Source organism: Prosopis cineraria, unplaced genomic scaffold (genome assembly GCF_029017545.1).
Source record: "Prosopis cineraria cultivar Desert tree isolate PC_DT_omini unplaced genomic scaffold, ASM2901754v1 PC10, whole genome shotgun sequence".
NCBI lineage: Eukaryota > Viridiplantae > Streptophyta > Magnoliopsida > Fabales > Fabaceae > Prosopis > Prosopis cineraria.
The window spans coordinates 1,905,028-1,918,814 of record NW_026555341.1 but is presented as its reverse complement, the minus strand read 5'-3'; the positions used below and the strand labels follow the sequence as shown (position 1 = coordinate 1,918,814).

Sequence of the window (13,787 nt, the reverse complement as noted above, 5' to 3'; positions counted from 1 at the left end):
CCTAAGTTAGATAACGTGCCTTCATTTTTAGAGCTAAAACACTTGTACCGAATAATAATAATAATAATAATAATAATAATAATAATAATAATTGCAATTGAGTTCGTGATTTGATCACAGAAACCTATTCTGGACATAAAAATCAATTACCATCCCTGTATCGGCCACCTCCTATCTGGATCTGGAAGCCAAGAAGACCGTTTCTTTTCCTGCTTCTCCACCGCCGACACCGTTTCAGGCAGCCTCTCATGGTCGGAGGAGATTTTTCTGAAGGTGAAGACCTTGCTTAGAAGGCCTAAGCCCAGCTTGCTGTCCTTCTTGCGCTCCCCCACTAATCTCATGGATTTAGATAGTCTCTCATAGCCAGCAATTCTCGCACATTCCGGAGTCACGGTTTGCGATAGGAGCACCGAGCTATGTGAATTAGAGCACCTGAAACTTCTCCGTCCTTCCATCAATCAACTTTTCGGTTTCTGCTGCTCCTCCGTCCTGGGTAATGGTTTTATGGTGTTCCGTGAGGTAATGCCCAATTTCGCTGTTAACATTAATGGGCTTTCTTGGCCCAAAAAGAAAAAGAATATTCAATAGACATTACTTTACCCTTGCGCCTGGCTCCATCATGCGGGTGGACAGTGAGAGGGACTTCCATTATGAGCCAGTTCATAAAATAGTCTTTCTCCACAGGAAAAAATAAAAAAAAAATCATACAACATTTGATTTTCTATCTTGATTTTACTTGTTTGATTCAAAAATGTTTTTTTTTGACCTTATAGCATTTGGAATTTTAGTGTTGAGTTGGATTTTTTTTCCCTGCAAAGGAGAGCAAAAGATAGATCAGTGGAGATATGAATTGTTAAATTGAATTTGATAATTTTTAAAAATATAAATTTAATTTAAACTGTTTAAATTTACAGTGAAGAGGTAGTGAAAAAAAAAACAAATAAAGGAAAGAAACCCACCTTTTTTATAGATGATAGATTGTGATGGTAAAAGTCTCCTGGTTTTTGCTCTGATTGAGTGCCTTGATATATACTTATATAGCCGTTATCAGGTCACATTGGAAGCAATATAGTAAAAGGAAAATTGAAAAGCGAAATAAAAAAAAAAGTATTGATTGAACGTCTAACATCGAACTCAACACGGCTTCATCTGCTACATTTTCTTAATTTTACTCAAACAAATTGTTTGTTTGATTCAGTCACCAAGTGCGCGGATTTAATTAGTTTTGTTCACATTTAAGCTTTTTCCCTTTACTTTCCCTTTTTTCTTTTTTAATTTCCACGATCAAACAGAGAATATATATACTCCTTGTATTCCTATGTATAAGAATTTTTTTTAATTTTTTTATTCATAAATATAAGAGACTGTAAGCATATTTTATAAACTATTATACTCTTATTGCATTAAAAAAGAAAAAAGATAAGTACAATTTATTTTAAAAAAATTTATTTTTATTTACAATAATTAAAGACAAAATTAAAATATTAATTTTATTTTAAGTAAATAATCAATTTTTATTAGTTTGTATAATTTAATTAAAAATATTTTATATACAAGACAGAGGGAGTATTCATACTTAAGTGATTATCTATATTTGCATGGAGTTCAAAATTAGTCATTATTTTTTGGTTTTTGAGTAGCTTGCTTTTTTTTAATATTTTATAATTTACATTGATATTTTTATTTTATTTATTATAATAAAAAATAAAATAAATCATTGACACTTAATGGTCTCTCAGAGAGGCGATAGAGTTGCCTGCAAGCATGAGAATTAAGCAGCAGCAACTAATTAACAAGGCAAGAATTCAACCGAAAATATAAGAATCTCCGAGTCCACTTTCACTCGTTAGATCTCTCACCGACGAATTTTAAAATACTTCCAACGATTAATTTTTAATCTCTTTCTATCAACGAAGCTCATAAATCAAAAGCATGGAACGAGACATACCAATCAGGTATTAGGGCCAATAATCAGTTCATTACAGAAAATATTACATAAGATAACTGAAATATGGTAAACAGAGCATGATTTCTGATTTAATTTACAACATACAATATAAGGTCAAACTCAAGGGTTATATAGTCGGTTGGCTTAGAGGAGGACAGAAACAACTAACACCCAGAGACAAGTGGCTATCATGGCATTCTTCAGCTTCAAACACCCTGTAAATTATCGCGCAGGTTATGGAAAACTTCATAGTTCATTAGAGTAGAGACACTCGTCAACAAGCTGGCGGAGGTTGGGATTCTCCAACGCAGCAGCCACTCTCTCCTTGTCATTTAACTGCTTATTGACTGCGCCAAAACAATAAGCAGAATTATCAAATTGTTACATGATGGCCAGAAGAAGGAATTCTAGGAGAAACTTGCCAGGGGAACTCATGATCATCATCCACAATTTTGCACAAAACTAACAAAGGTCATTTTTTTAATCAGAAAATAAAGGACCAATAATGGCATTGGCTCTTCCCATGTTCCAATTTGTTCATTTAGGAACCACTAGAAGGAATGGTGAAGAGTGAATAAGACTGCATAACTTTGTTGTCATTCGTAAATTAAGGTAAATGCTTTTCAAAGATCAAAAGTTCAGCTTGCACCTGATTCTTCATCAGCATGAGATCCTGGAGATACTTTGATGTCCACCTACAACGAGTAACCTAGTTAGAGAATCATAAAATAGCCTGATATAAAACAGGCAGAACAATTAGAATTTAGAACAAATGGAACAGGCCTGAATGAGATGGGAGTTTTTACCGAAGATAAATGAAATTTACATGAGAAGATAAAGCGTCTAGGTGGGGAGTGAGAGGAGACTTGTAATAAGTTCAAGAAAACTATAATCAATTCGAAAGATATTAAAAATAGGTATTTTACAGCAACAATGATAAATGGAAAATTTGCAGCGTGTTTGGGGGTGGTGTCAACGCCATCCCATGATCCCAAACATGCTATAGAACTGATTATATAGAAAAACAATAAGTCATATCAGAGACGGTGTTACCAACCTTGGGAGTGACAGAAAAAATAATACACTGCACTTAATCCGGACAATTCTACCCCAGTTGGAAGGAAGTATTTAATTCCCTTCAATGCGAGTATAAGGGGTGGACCAAAATTATATATTTATAACAAATCGAGTCCACGTGAAGCAACAGCTTTTTCCTTTCCTTTCCTTTCAAGATGGTACCGAGGGAATGCCGTTACCTTCTAACAAAGAATATATGACCCCATGAATATGAAAATGGGTCACTAAAGGGTAAGACCATTTGAAGTTGCTGGGAGTATCCATTCCGGAATAGCAGTGTGCAAACAACTTTAGAACAGTTTATAAACAGTGAAACAAAGGACACATGATTATTTGTTCACCTTGCTTTTTACATGAAACGAAAGCAGCATAGCTTCCTAAACAATAGAAGGCAAAGCCATCGATGAATTATACATTATTTAGGGGTTATCTAGAGAGGAGTCAAGAACCAACCTTGTAATGAGGAGGGAAAAAGTGCTTTAGCTTAACTCTCAGACAAAGACCAATTACTGTTGCCATGCTGCAGTGCTGGATAGTCGGTGTAAAAGTTATCCTAATCAGAAATACAGAAATTAAGCAAGAACCAAAAGAAACTCAAACAAATGGAGCTCAACGGCATCCAAAAAGGCAGCAAGCTATTGTATTTGCTCAGAGATGACTCCATGTTGAATTAGACGAGACTGTGAGAAATAATATTTGACAAGAAAAAGGGGGGTTTACTCACAGAATCCGGCCCAATTTGTCATCAACTGTGATTGATTCCTCAGAAAGGACGCTGAGTTGTTCTAAGGAATAAGGGTGTTCCGGATCCCTGATATCTCTCACGAAATTTGCAGATTCAAAGTCAAGGATCGCAGCCAGCACATCAGAAATAACAAATGCAGAGCCAAAAGTACCACTGTGCTCGCTTATGTCACTAAGACGGAATATAGCACGTCAAATACAATTTTTCTAAGCTCAGTTTCAATTTCCAGAAGCTCGATCAACGAATTTCCCACGCACCAGGTGTATAGAAATAGTAAATCTAAACTAGAAAAGAAAGGGGAAAAGAAGAGACTTTAAGAAAAAAAGAAGAAGAATAAGGGAAAAAATAAACGGAGGATATCATAAATTTCGAGGGGGTCAACGGCATCATCTGCGAGGGGATCTTCGGTGCGAGCTACTCTCTCCTTTTTCGCATGAACGACGGGGTTCGCATTGATCAGACCAAGAGTCATCCTGCCACTCTTTCCTTTCTCTCAAGCAGCTCCACTCTGTCTTCCGCTTCCGGAGCTTTCCGTACAGACCAATGTTTTAAAACCGCGGATAGAAGAATGAACCGGAAATATTAACAGGTCATACGTTTTGATAATTCAATCGGTTCGGTCCAACTGAATAATTAGATAAAATAAGATTTATATATATAAAAAACAAAATGTTAATTTGACAAAAAAAATCACAATATATTAATAATTAAATTGTTACCACCGCCTCTTTAATTTAATTATATTTAGGTTTCATATAAAAAAATTTTAATTATATTTAAATTTAAAATTAAAAAATTTATTATTAAAAATTTTAATAAAATTTATAAAATATTTTTAAATTTTAAATTATAAAATAATTAATAGTATTGATAATTGAGCAACAATTATTATTTTTTATAATTTATAAATAATTGTTGCCTAACTTTTAATATTTTTAATTAAATTAAATTTAAAATTTAAAATTTTAATAATAAATTTCCTCACCTGAGAGGTAGATATAATTTTCTCATTTAATCTTGGTCAAGTGGTCTGGTCTCCAATTCAAGCATTCACATGCCTACAGTATTCGAAAACCATTTTTCCCTTCACAGCTTCAATATATTGACCAACCATCACGGAGATTCATGTCTAGAATTCACTTCCAGATTTGCTCGCACTATCGTCTCCTCCACTCTCTCCATTTGTTTCTCTAGTTCGTCATCCTCTCCTCTGCCTCTCTGGTTTGGTGACAATTCTTCATTGATGTAAAATGGTCCTTACAACTCGCTGCTGTGCTAAGGGTGAAGAACTGGAAAGGACAAAGACGAAGAACAACGCTGCTAAGGGGAGTGAAGAAGACGAAGACGAGTTTGAGCTCCCGCTCCTGGTTTGCTACTGTGCCACCGATCACCTATGAAGAAGACGAAGACGGAATGTGGAAGGCCGATGGCGCGGGAGAGTGTCTGACGTCGATTGCCGTCTGAATGAAGATGAAAGTCAAGGGTTTACAATTTTTTGAATGCCAAATTTACCCCCTTAAAAGACCCACCGTGACACACAAAATCCTGTTCTGGGTTCTGGTATTTTCTTGGGTCTACCAAAACTGTCCACCCCAAAACGGCTGAACCAGTTCAATTGTTAAAACAGGTTACTGATTGAAGGAGACCACTTTTTTGGCCTAACGACAGTTGAACTAATCCGACCGTCTGGCAAATCCAAGTCTCAAAGACAGCGGTACAAACTCATCACTCCCTCCAAGCACTTCATGCACTCAACATTTTTTTCAAAAAAATGCTCTATAGTAAAGGTAAATAGATATAAAAAAACAGAGCTATTATTGTATAAAAAAATTCATCTATTAAAAATTAAAAGCGTCAACAACTAAGATTCTGGCTTCTATGTGTTATTCGAGTAATTAGAATTAGAATCTTCCCTTCAACCAAAATATACCATGTCATCATCTTATTGGCGGTGTTTACCTACATGGAAGATGGTGATGTTCATCACTTCATTGTTAAACATTGGAATTTTTGCGTCCAACAAATTAAGATAATAAATCAATGGTCAAAATTTTCCATTCACTGATATATCTAAGTTATTTTCGCTTCACCAAAAGCCTCGAGCGTGTATTTTATGTAAATGAATCTGACAAAATGTCCTTGTCCAAGTTTAGCATTTATTTATACATATTACATTTATTTTATTTAATTTATATTTTAATTAAGTGAGTGAAAAATAATAACTACTCTACACTTGTTTTAATTATTTTAATTTGATTAAAAAAAAATAAAATGCGCGAAGTTGAATGCACAAATTTTTACTCATTTGCAGGGAATGGCTGATAATTGCCACTTTCCCCTTTCCAGCCGTGCTGTTGCTGTTCATACTTTGCCAGGTGTCCTTGTCCGCCTCCCTAGCCCTCCTCAGCAGATAATAAAGCGGGGAGCTAAAACGACCGGTTGACGCAGTAAACGGCGTCGGATGTAATCACTGTCGTTTCCATCAAAGCTTTTGCTGCGTGCTCCTCGATCAGAAGGAAGAACGTGACGACGGAATGGTGCACAATGCCTACGATTCTTTCCAACTCCTCGATAATTGTCCTTCGAAGATCGAAGCTGTCGAATCTTACGGCTCTAAGCTCCTTCTGGGCTGCTCTGATGGCTCCCTCCGAATATACGCGCCAGAATCGTCCGATTCCGATCGGTCTCCGTCGGCCGATCAACACGCTCAGGAGCTGCGGAAGGAAGCCTACGTGCTCGAAAGAAACTTGACTGGCTTTGCGAAGAAGCCTATCTTATCAATGGAGGTCTTGGAATCCAGGGAACTGCTTCTTTCACTTTCCGAATCTATTGCTTTTCACCGTCTTCCTAATTTTGAAACCATAGCAGTCATCACCAAGGCTAAGGGCGCCAATGTGTTCTCCTGGGATGACCGAAGAGGTTTCTTATGCTTCGCGAGGCAAAAGAGGGTCTGTATTTTCAGACACGATGGTAATTCCTTTTATTCCACAATGTTTCTCTATCTTTTTTCTTTACTAAACGATGACCACGATGGGACATGTTTGACCATGCACCATCTATTGCTCATCTTCTCTAATAACTGAGGAATTGATACGCAATTGCAAGATAGTTGAAACATTGCAGCTCTCTTTTTGGCATTGCTGAAAACTTCTTGGGGAACAAATTAGGCCTGTATATGTTTTCCTTGTTGTTCTTCAGGTGGTAGAGGTTTTGTGGATGTGAAAGAATTTGGTGTTCCAGATGTGGTGAAGTCGATGTCTTGGTGTGGTGAAAATATATGTCTGGGAATTAGAAGAGAATATGTCATACTGAATGCTACAAATGGTGCGTTGTCTGAGGTATTTACTTCTGGTAGACTAGCGCCGCCTTTAGTGGTCTCTCTATCTTCGGGGGAACTTCTTCTTGGAAAGGTATTCTCATCTTCATTAGCTGTAGTCTTGGCATTTCATACTGGTCACTCTTCTGGTGGAAATCCTGAATGTGGATGGATGTCTGCTTCATACGTTTGAATGTGCATTACCAATATGAATGGATCAAGATGATTTTATGTTTATGCTGAGGTCAACATTTCAATTCTTGTTACTACATATAGTTCATATTCTTGAGTCAGAGGAGCTGATATCTATTGATGCATTTTTAGGAGAACATTGGAGTCTTTGTGGACCAAAATGGGAAACTTCTTCCAGAAGGCAGGATTTGTTGGTCAGAGGCTCCCGCAGAAGTTGTAATCTGGAAACCATATGGAATAGCTCTGCTGCCAAGATTTGTAGAGGTGACTAAGCATTTGATGTTTCACTATATGCATTTTGCTTAGAAAGAAAATGATTCCTGGATTTCTTTTACCGTGGAAGATGTGCATTCATGTGCTTTAAAGCACTTGCATTTTGCAGGTTCGATCCCTTCGAGATCCATATCCACTGATCCAGACTGTTGTTATTCGAAATGTTCGTCATATTCGCCAAAGCAATAATTCAGTGATGCTTGCATTAGATAATTCTGTTCACGGACTCTTCCCTGTTCCTCTTGGAGCCCAGGTGTGGTAAATAATGCTATATGATGCAGATGCTTGTGCTTCCTATTTTTGGATTCTAGTGCAAATGAGGAAGAAGTGAATCACTTTTTACTTGTTTAATTACAGTTAGTTATCATTCCTTTGTGCTAGCGGATTGATTTGATTATAGCACAGACATCCTTTGATTATTACATTTAATTCTTGTCAATTGATCTCCTTACTTGTGTGTTATACCAAGACTTAAGTATTTTACTTGTCTGTTGTAGATTGTCCAATTAACAGCATCTGGCGACTTTGAAGAAGCTCTGTCATTGTGCAAACTCCTTGCACCTGAAGATTCAAATCTCCGTGCTGCAAAGGAGGGTTCAATCCATATAAGGTGATTTGCCAGTAGTAGGTACTTCCTGTTAAAGAAATAAACAAGGCAAGGCACTGATGTTTGTAGCAGAACCAACTCTCTTGCATTAAGAACTTTTTTTTTTTTTTAATTACAAGTTTGTATTTATGCCTTAAGTCTTGCATATTAACTGCTGAATCTTGTCTCTTGAATTTGAAAGATTTTGTTGTTCTTAGAGTAGAAACAGAATAGGACATTCTATATGAGAATTGAACTAACATTGATTTGGCTTGCTATCATAATGATAATGACTATCTTAAATCAAAGGAAAAGGCCTGATATTTGATATATTTATTCCACTAGTGCAGTGATGTTCCTTTTGCTTACTCATAATCTAGTTAAGTTGGGATACTCTCTGTAGATAAGAATCCAAGGACTTGAAATGATAGAAGAAAAGTTTAATGTATAATCTGGATTGTGATATGTCATCTAGAATGTGGCTTATGCAATGGATGCTAAGTTTTCTATATTTTGAAGGAAACAATTTGAACTATTGTTTTACTTATAATAATTTTGATTATTATTTATAATGTTTAAGAAAATAAAATTGTTAAGAGGATGAAAAAAGAAATTAATGTCTACCTACTCCCTCCAGTAAAAAATATAAAGCATTTTTTAATTTGTTGGATGTTTAAAAATGCAAGACATTTTGAGTCTTTCAAGGTATAATTATTACTTTTTTTTTAAAAGCGCTCTTATTAAATAAATCACTTTATATTTATTTTAGAGCGAAATACCCTATTAAATAGGTGTAAATATGAAAAGATAGGGTTAGTTTGAAGACAAGTGACTACTTTGTTGGGGCGTGAGATCCGATTAAAAATGCCTTGCACTTTTTAACAGAGGGAGTATATCACATAAGTTATAACTTATAATTGAATTTAATAGTAAATGCAAAATAAAATAAAATAAGAATTAATACCACATTTTTCAGGTCATAATAATTATATATGTTAAATAGTTATATTGTGTTGAAACAGTGTTGTTTGAGATTTTTGTTAGGGGATTTCAACTTGTTTCATATAGGTTTTTTAGTGTGTATGAAATACTAATTAATTGATCATTTTCTCAATTGAGCCAAGCACACACATCCTGGTATTATGCTTATCGGTGATTTTCTAAAATTAGCTAATGATACCTAAATTATTGATAAGGACAACTTTGTTTGGTGTGAGTTTCTTCTTTTTTCGTATTTATATCTAGTACAGGTTACAAAGTCTGTAAGTCTTTTGTGTATCAATAATTGCTGCTTATACAATTATTGCAAATATGCTGTTAATGTGCTTTTATCCCCATGTTACAGATATGCTCACTATCTTTTTGAAAATGGGAGCTATGAGGAGGCAATGGAACATTTTCTTGCATCTCAAGTGGATATAACTTATGTTCTTTCTCTGTATCCATCCATTATCCTTCCCAAGACAACCATTGTTACTGAGCCTGACAAGTTGGCAGGCATTTGCTTGGATGCTTCATATCTCTCTAGGGGTTCTTCAGGCCTTTCAGATGATATGGAAACCCCACCACCACCACCTTTATCAGAATCCGATGCAGCGCTTGAAACCAAAAAGATGAATCATAATATGCTTATGGCTCTCATAAAGTTTTTGCAGAAGAAGAGATATAGTGTTATTGAGAAGGCCACTTCTGAGGGGACGGAGGAGGTTGTTTTAGATGCAGTTGGGGACAACCTAGTATCCTATAACAGTCGTAGGTTTAAGAAAACAAACAAGGTAAAGGAATCTGCCCTTTTTTTGTTCTGTTGGTGTAAAAAAATATACATATTAAACTGATCAGATTTTCATTAAGGAATTTCTTCTGGATTTGTGGTGAAGCTTTGAGGCATCTAGTATCCTGAATCATCTATTAAATAATGATCATGTGGTCCAACAATATTTTATTGGTATAGTTGGTATTGAAATCATATGACATAATAAATTATTGGTTTCAGGGGCGTGGTAGTGTTCCTGTTAGTTCAGGGGCTCGGGAAATGGCTTCATTGTTGGATACTGCACTACTCCAAGCATTACTTCTTACCGGACAATCTTCCTCTGCTTTAGAACTACTGAGAGTTCCAAACTATTGTGATTTGAAGATATGTGAAGAGGTACTTCAAAAAGGAAACAGTAATGTTGCTTTATTAGAACTTTACAAGTGCAATTCAATGCATCGAGAAGCTCTTGAACTTCTTCATCAGTTGATAGAAGAGTCAAAGTCAAACCCATCTGAAGTTACGCACAAGTTAAAGCCTGAGGCAATTATTGAATATCTCAAGGTGATTTTGTTTACTTGAAAGATAAATTTATTTCATAGTTTTGTCATTTTATTAAGATTGTGATGATTGAAATCTCTCTTCTTCACTATTGCATGGCTAATTCAGATATCTTCCTCCAATAGCATCTAGTTTTGTTGGATAACATTGTTTCTGCAGTTACTTGGGAGATTAACTAGAAAGACTTGTCACCTAATGTGTACAGTTTGTATTCAACTCCAAATCCTTTTAAAATATAGTTTTTAATTTGGATATATATTTGTCATGAAAATGAAGTACTCTGCTGTTGTTATTTGGTGGATTTCTGATGCAGCCTCTGTGTAGTTCAGACCCCATGCTTGTCCTGGAGTACTCAATGCTTGTTCTTGAAAGCTGTCCGACACAGACTATAGAGCTCTTTCTCTCTGGAAATATACCTGCAGATATGGTGAACTCCTATTTGAAGCAACATTCTCCAAATATGCAGACTACCTACTTGGAACTCATGCTTGCAATGAATGAGAGTGCTGTCTCTGGAAATTTGCAAAATGAAATGGTTAGGACTTGTTGCCGTCTCAATGAATGAGACCACCATTTCCTTGCATCTTCTTCTATTGTTTTACTACAGTGCCAACTCTTTTGATTGAGGAGGGGTGAGGTCTATAAAATTTGCTCATAAAAACCTGTAACAACTTGGTGCTGGTGATACACGACTGATTGCTTAATGGTCAGCATGCATAACATCATTTTTTGTCTAAAAGAAGTATTTACTCAGCTTATTTTGCAATGTAGGTGCAAATCTATCTTTCTGAAGTACTTGAGTGGCATGATGATTTAAGTGCTCAACAGAAATGGGATGAGAAAGCTTTCTCCCCAACAAGGAAGAAATTATTGTCTGCTTTAGAGAGTATATCAGGATACAATCCAGAAGCTCTATTGAAACGTCTTCCACCAGATGCTCTGTATGAGGAGCGTGCTATATTGTTGGGAAAAATGAACCAACATGAATTGGCACTGTCTTTATATGTACATAAGGTATCAATGTGTATAGTCCTCTGTGCGTGGGTAGTTCAGTGTGGTAGTTATTTCTGATAAATAATCATAATGCATTTTGGTTCTTTCATTTGTGTGCAAGTACTGGTGATATATTTCATTTACTTTCGAATATTATGGAAATAACTAACTATCTCTTCATTTGTAGCTTCATGTTCCAGAATCAGCATTATCTTATTGTGATCGAGTATATGATTCAACAAATCACCCTTCAGGAAAATCTCCCAGCAACATATACCTATCTCTTCTGAAAATCTATTTAAATCCACAAAGGACAACCAACAGTTTTGAAAAGAGAATCATGAATCTATTATCTCTCCAGAATACAAGCATTCCAAAGGTTGGCCCTATGACATCAGTAAAATCTAAAGCAGGCCGAGGAAATAAAAAGATTGCGGCAATAGAAGGTGCTGAGGACACAAAAGTTAGTTTGAGCAGCACTGATAGTAGCCGGAGCGATGGTGATCCGGATGAAATTAGTGAGGAAGGTGGCAGTGCCATCATGCTTGATGAAGTCCTTGATTTGTTGAGCCGCAGATGGGATAGAATAAATGGAGCTCAGGCCCTCAAACTTCTACCAAGAGAAACTAAACTACAGGTATTAATTTTATGTTATTGAGTAGTTAAATTTCAAACGGTCCTTTTTTCATTTTCGGGGATTTGGGGAGAGGCAGTCATAGACTAAATATTTCATGCAAGTTGGTTTTGGTGCATAACCAGGGTAGATTTGGCTTGTTGAGTGAGAACACCAAAGGGAAGCTAACAAAACGGGAGAGGGGTCTCCATTTTTTTTTTATCATCCTTTTCCCTCCACTTCTTAGTCATGACCATTCATCAAATCTATGAATGAAACTATCATGTCTGCCTGGTTATTTTTGCTCTTCCACAGCTGGACCACCCATCGCATGTTTCCATTCGTTGTTTTTTTCCTGTGTGTCAAGAGAAAATACCTTCTTGTCTAACATGATTGGATTGCTTCAGTTTCATAAAGTTATGTAACCATATCTGTTGCCTGCAGAACTTGCGTCCATTTCTGGGACCTCTTATGCGAAAATCTAGTGAAATGTACCGTAATTACTCGGTGATCAAGAGCTTGAGACAAAGCGAGAACCTTCAGGTATGCATCCGTGAAGATACAAAGTTCCATTTATGTAATATAATATTAGGTGAAATTGGTATTGTTGAGGGATATAATTGAAACTTGTAACGCATCCAGCACACACACAGACGTGTTAGTGGCTCCATTTTTGTGTTATCTCTTTCTGATTTTCTTGATCTGTTTCTGAGAGTGCGCCAGAGCCACATGATCTTGCATATTCAGATGCTTCTGTTTTCTTAGATAGTTCTGTCTTTTCATCTTTGTTCAACTTGCTCTGCACAGGTGAAAGATGAACTCTATAATCAGAGGAAAGCAACTGTGAAGATAACCGGTGACAGCATGTGTTCACTTTGCCATAAGAAGATAGGGACTAGTGTATTTGCAGTTTACCCCAATGGAAAAACTCTAGTGCACTTTGTCTGTTTCAGAGATTCTCAGAGCATGAGAGCTGTGGCCAAAGGATCATCACTGAGGAAGCGGATATAGAAATGGGTACTGAAGGGTCTAGTCATATCAAGCGGTGGTCTAGTTGCTTTTTTGAACTTGTCGTTATGCTTAGTACCTGCTGGTTGGAGAATTACAATCAATGGCGTACTTTGTTTTCTTGAGATCAGCATGTACTCGTTTGCACTTGCTTTGAATTGTGCGGTTTGATATGTTGAAGGCGTGACGCGTTTTCTTTCATTCATTTTCTTTTGTGACGTAAATGTTGGCTCAGGTTGTTGTATGTACAATATTTATTTATTTTGAAGCATTTAAAGTTAGCAGAGTTTGCCCCTCCTTTATGCTACTTTCCGGTTAATATGTGGGAAGAGTTATACCACACAATAACGGTTTATTTTTTTTATTTTTACTGTAAGAGTGAGTGTCAAACACCCCCCCTCTTTCTTTTCTTTCTGTCTTAAATCTGTTCTAACTCAAGTCGTCACTTGCAAACAGAAAGGGAATCGTATCCCGCCTCTTGAAGGGCAAGGCCGGAAACATGAAACTTCGTTTTATCTTTTGGATCCCACGGTTCTCATCTCGTCACACCTGCGGAGTCAATTTTTAACTTTCTAAAGGCTCTAAATTCGAGTACCGCGGTTTCCACAACTAAATCTATGAATTTCACAACAAGCAGCTTTCCTCAGGTTATGGCAAAAGCTTCCATTGAAGGCTTCCTCTCCTTCACGATCCATCATCCTTCGGATCCCATAGAGAAGTGC

The 13,787-nt window shown here is 36.4% G+C and overlaps 2 protein-coding genes across 2 annotated transcripts; one reads left to right on the top strand and one right to left on the bottom strand.

Annotated features, from left to right (window-relative positions):
- Window positions 1-1,933: 1,933 nt before the first annotated feature.
- Window positions 1,934-4,333, bottom strand: LOC129322822 (protein AE7-like 1). Its single transcript, XM_054969230.1, has 5 exons — window positions 4,131-4,333; window positions 3,750-3,855; window positions 3,479-3,578; window positions 2,598-2,643; window positions 1,934-2,295 (listed from the first exon to the last, which is right to left on the bottom strand). Exons 1-5 carry the CDS (start codon window positions 4,240-4,242, stop codon window positions 2,195-2,197), a joined length of 465 nt encoding a protein of 154 aa, XP_054825205.1. The 5' UTR covers window positions 4,243-4,333; the 3' UTR covers window positions 1,934-2,194.
- A 568-nt stretch (window positions 4,334-4,901) lies between these two features.
- Window positions 4,902-13,346, top strand: LOC129322114 (vacuolar sorting protein 39). The gene is made up of 13 exons (XM_054968183.1): window positions 4,902-5,484; window positions 6,082-6,740; window positions 6,969-7,180; window positions 7,411-7,542; window positions 7,661-7,804; window positions 8,049-8,161; window positions 9,483-9,912; window positions 10,131-10,454; window positions 10,765-10,986; window positions 11,223-11,465; window positions 11,632-12,081; window positions 12,502-12,600; window positions 12,865-13,346. The coding sequence occupies exons 2-13, from the start codon at window positions 6,305-6,307 to the stop codon at window positions 13,066-13,068; spliced, it is 3,009 nt and encodes a 1,002-aa protein (XP_054824158.1). The 5' UTR covers window positions 4,902-5,484; window positions 6,082-6,304; the 3' UTR covers window positions 13,069-13,346.
- Window positions 13,347-13,787: the final 441 nt, after the last annotated feature.

What these genes read in the sequence shown, in the direction of transcription:
- LOC129322822 (XM_054969230.1), bottom strand. Translation starts at nt 4,242, where the DNA reads ATGACTCTTGGTCTGATCAATGCGAACCCCGTCGTTCATGCGAAAAAG. An exon ending in TGACCCCCTCGAAATTTATG is followed by an intron (nt 3,856 to 4,130) that starts ATATCCTCCGTT and finishes TTGAATCTGCAA; the next exon opens with ATTTCGTGAGAGATATCAGG. An exon ending in GACAAATTGGGCCGGATTCT is followed by an intron (nt 3,579 to 3,749) that starts GTGAGTAAACCC and finishes ATTTCTGATTAG; the next exon opens with GATAACTTTTACACCGACTA.
- LOC129322114 (XM_054968183.1), top strand. Translation starts at nt 6,305, where the DNA reads ATGGTGCACAATGCCTACGATTCTTTCCAACTCCTCGATAATTGTCCT. An exon ending in TGCTGCCAAGATTTGTAGAG is followed by an intron (nt 7,543 to 7,660) that starts GTGACTAAGCAT and finishes TGCATTTTGCAG; the next exon opens with GTTCGATCCCTTCGAGATCC. An exon ending in CAATTATTGAATATCTCAAG is followed by an intron (nt 10,455 to 10,764) that starts GTGATTTTGTTT and finishes TTTCTGATGCAG; the next exon opens with CCTCTGTGTAGTTCAGACCC.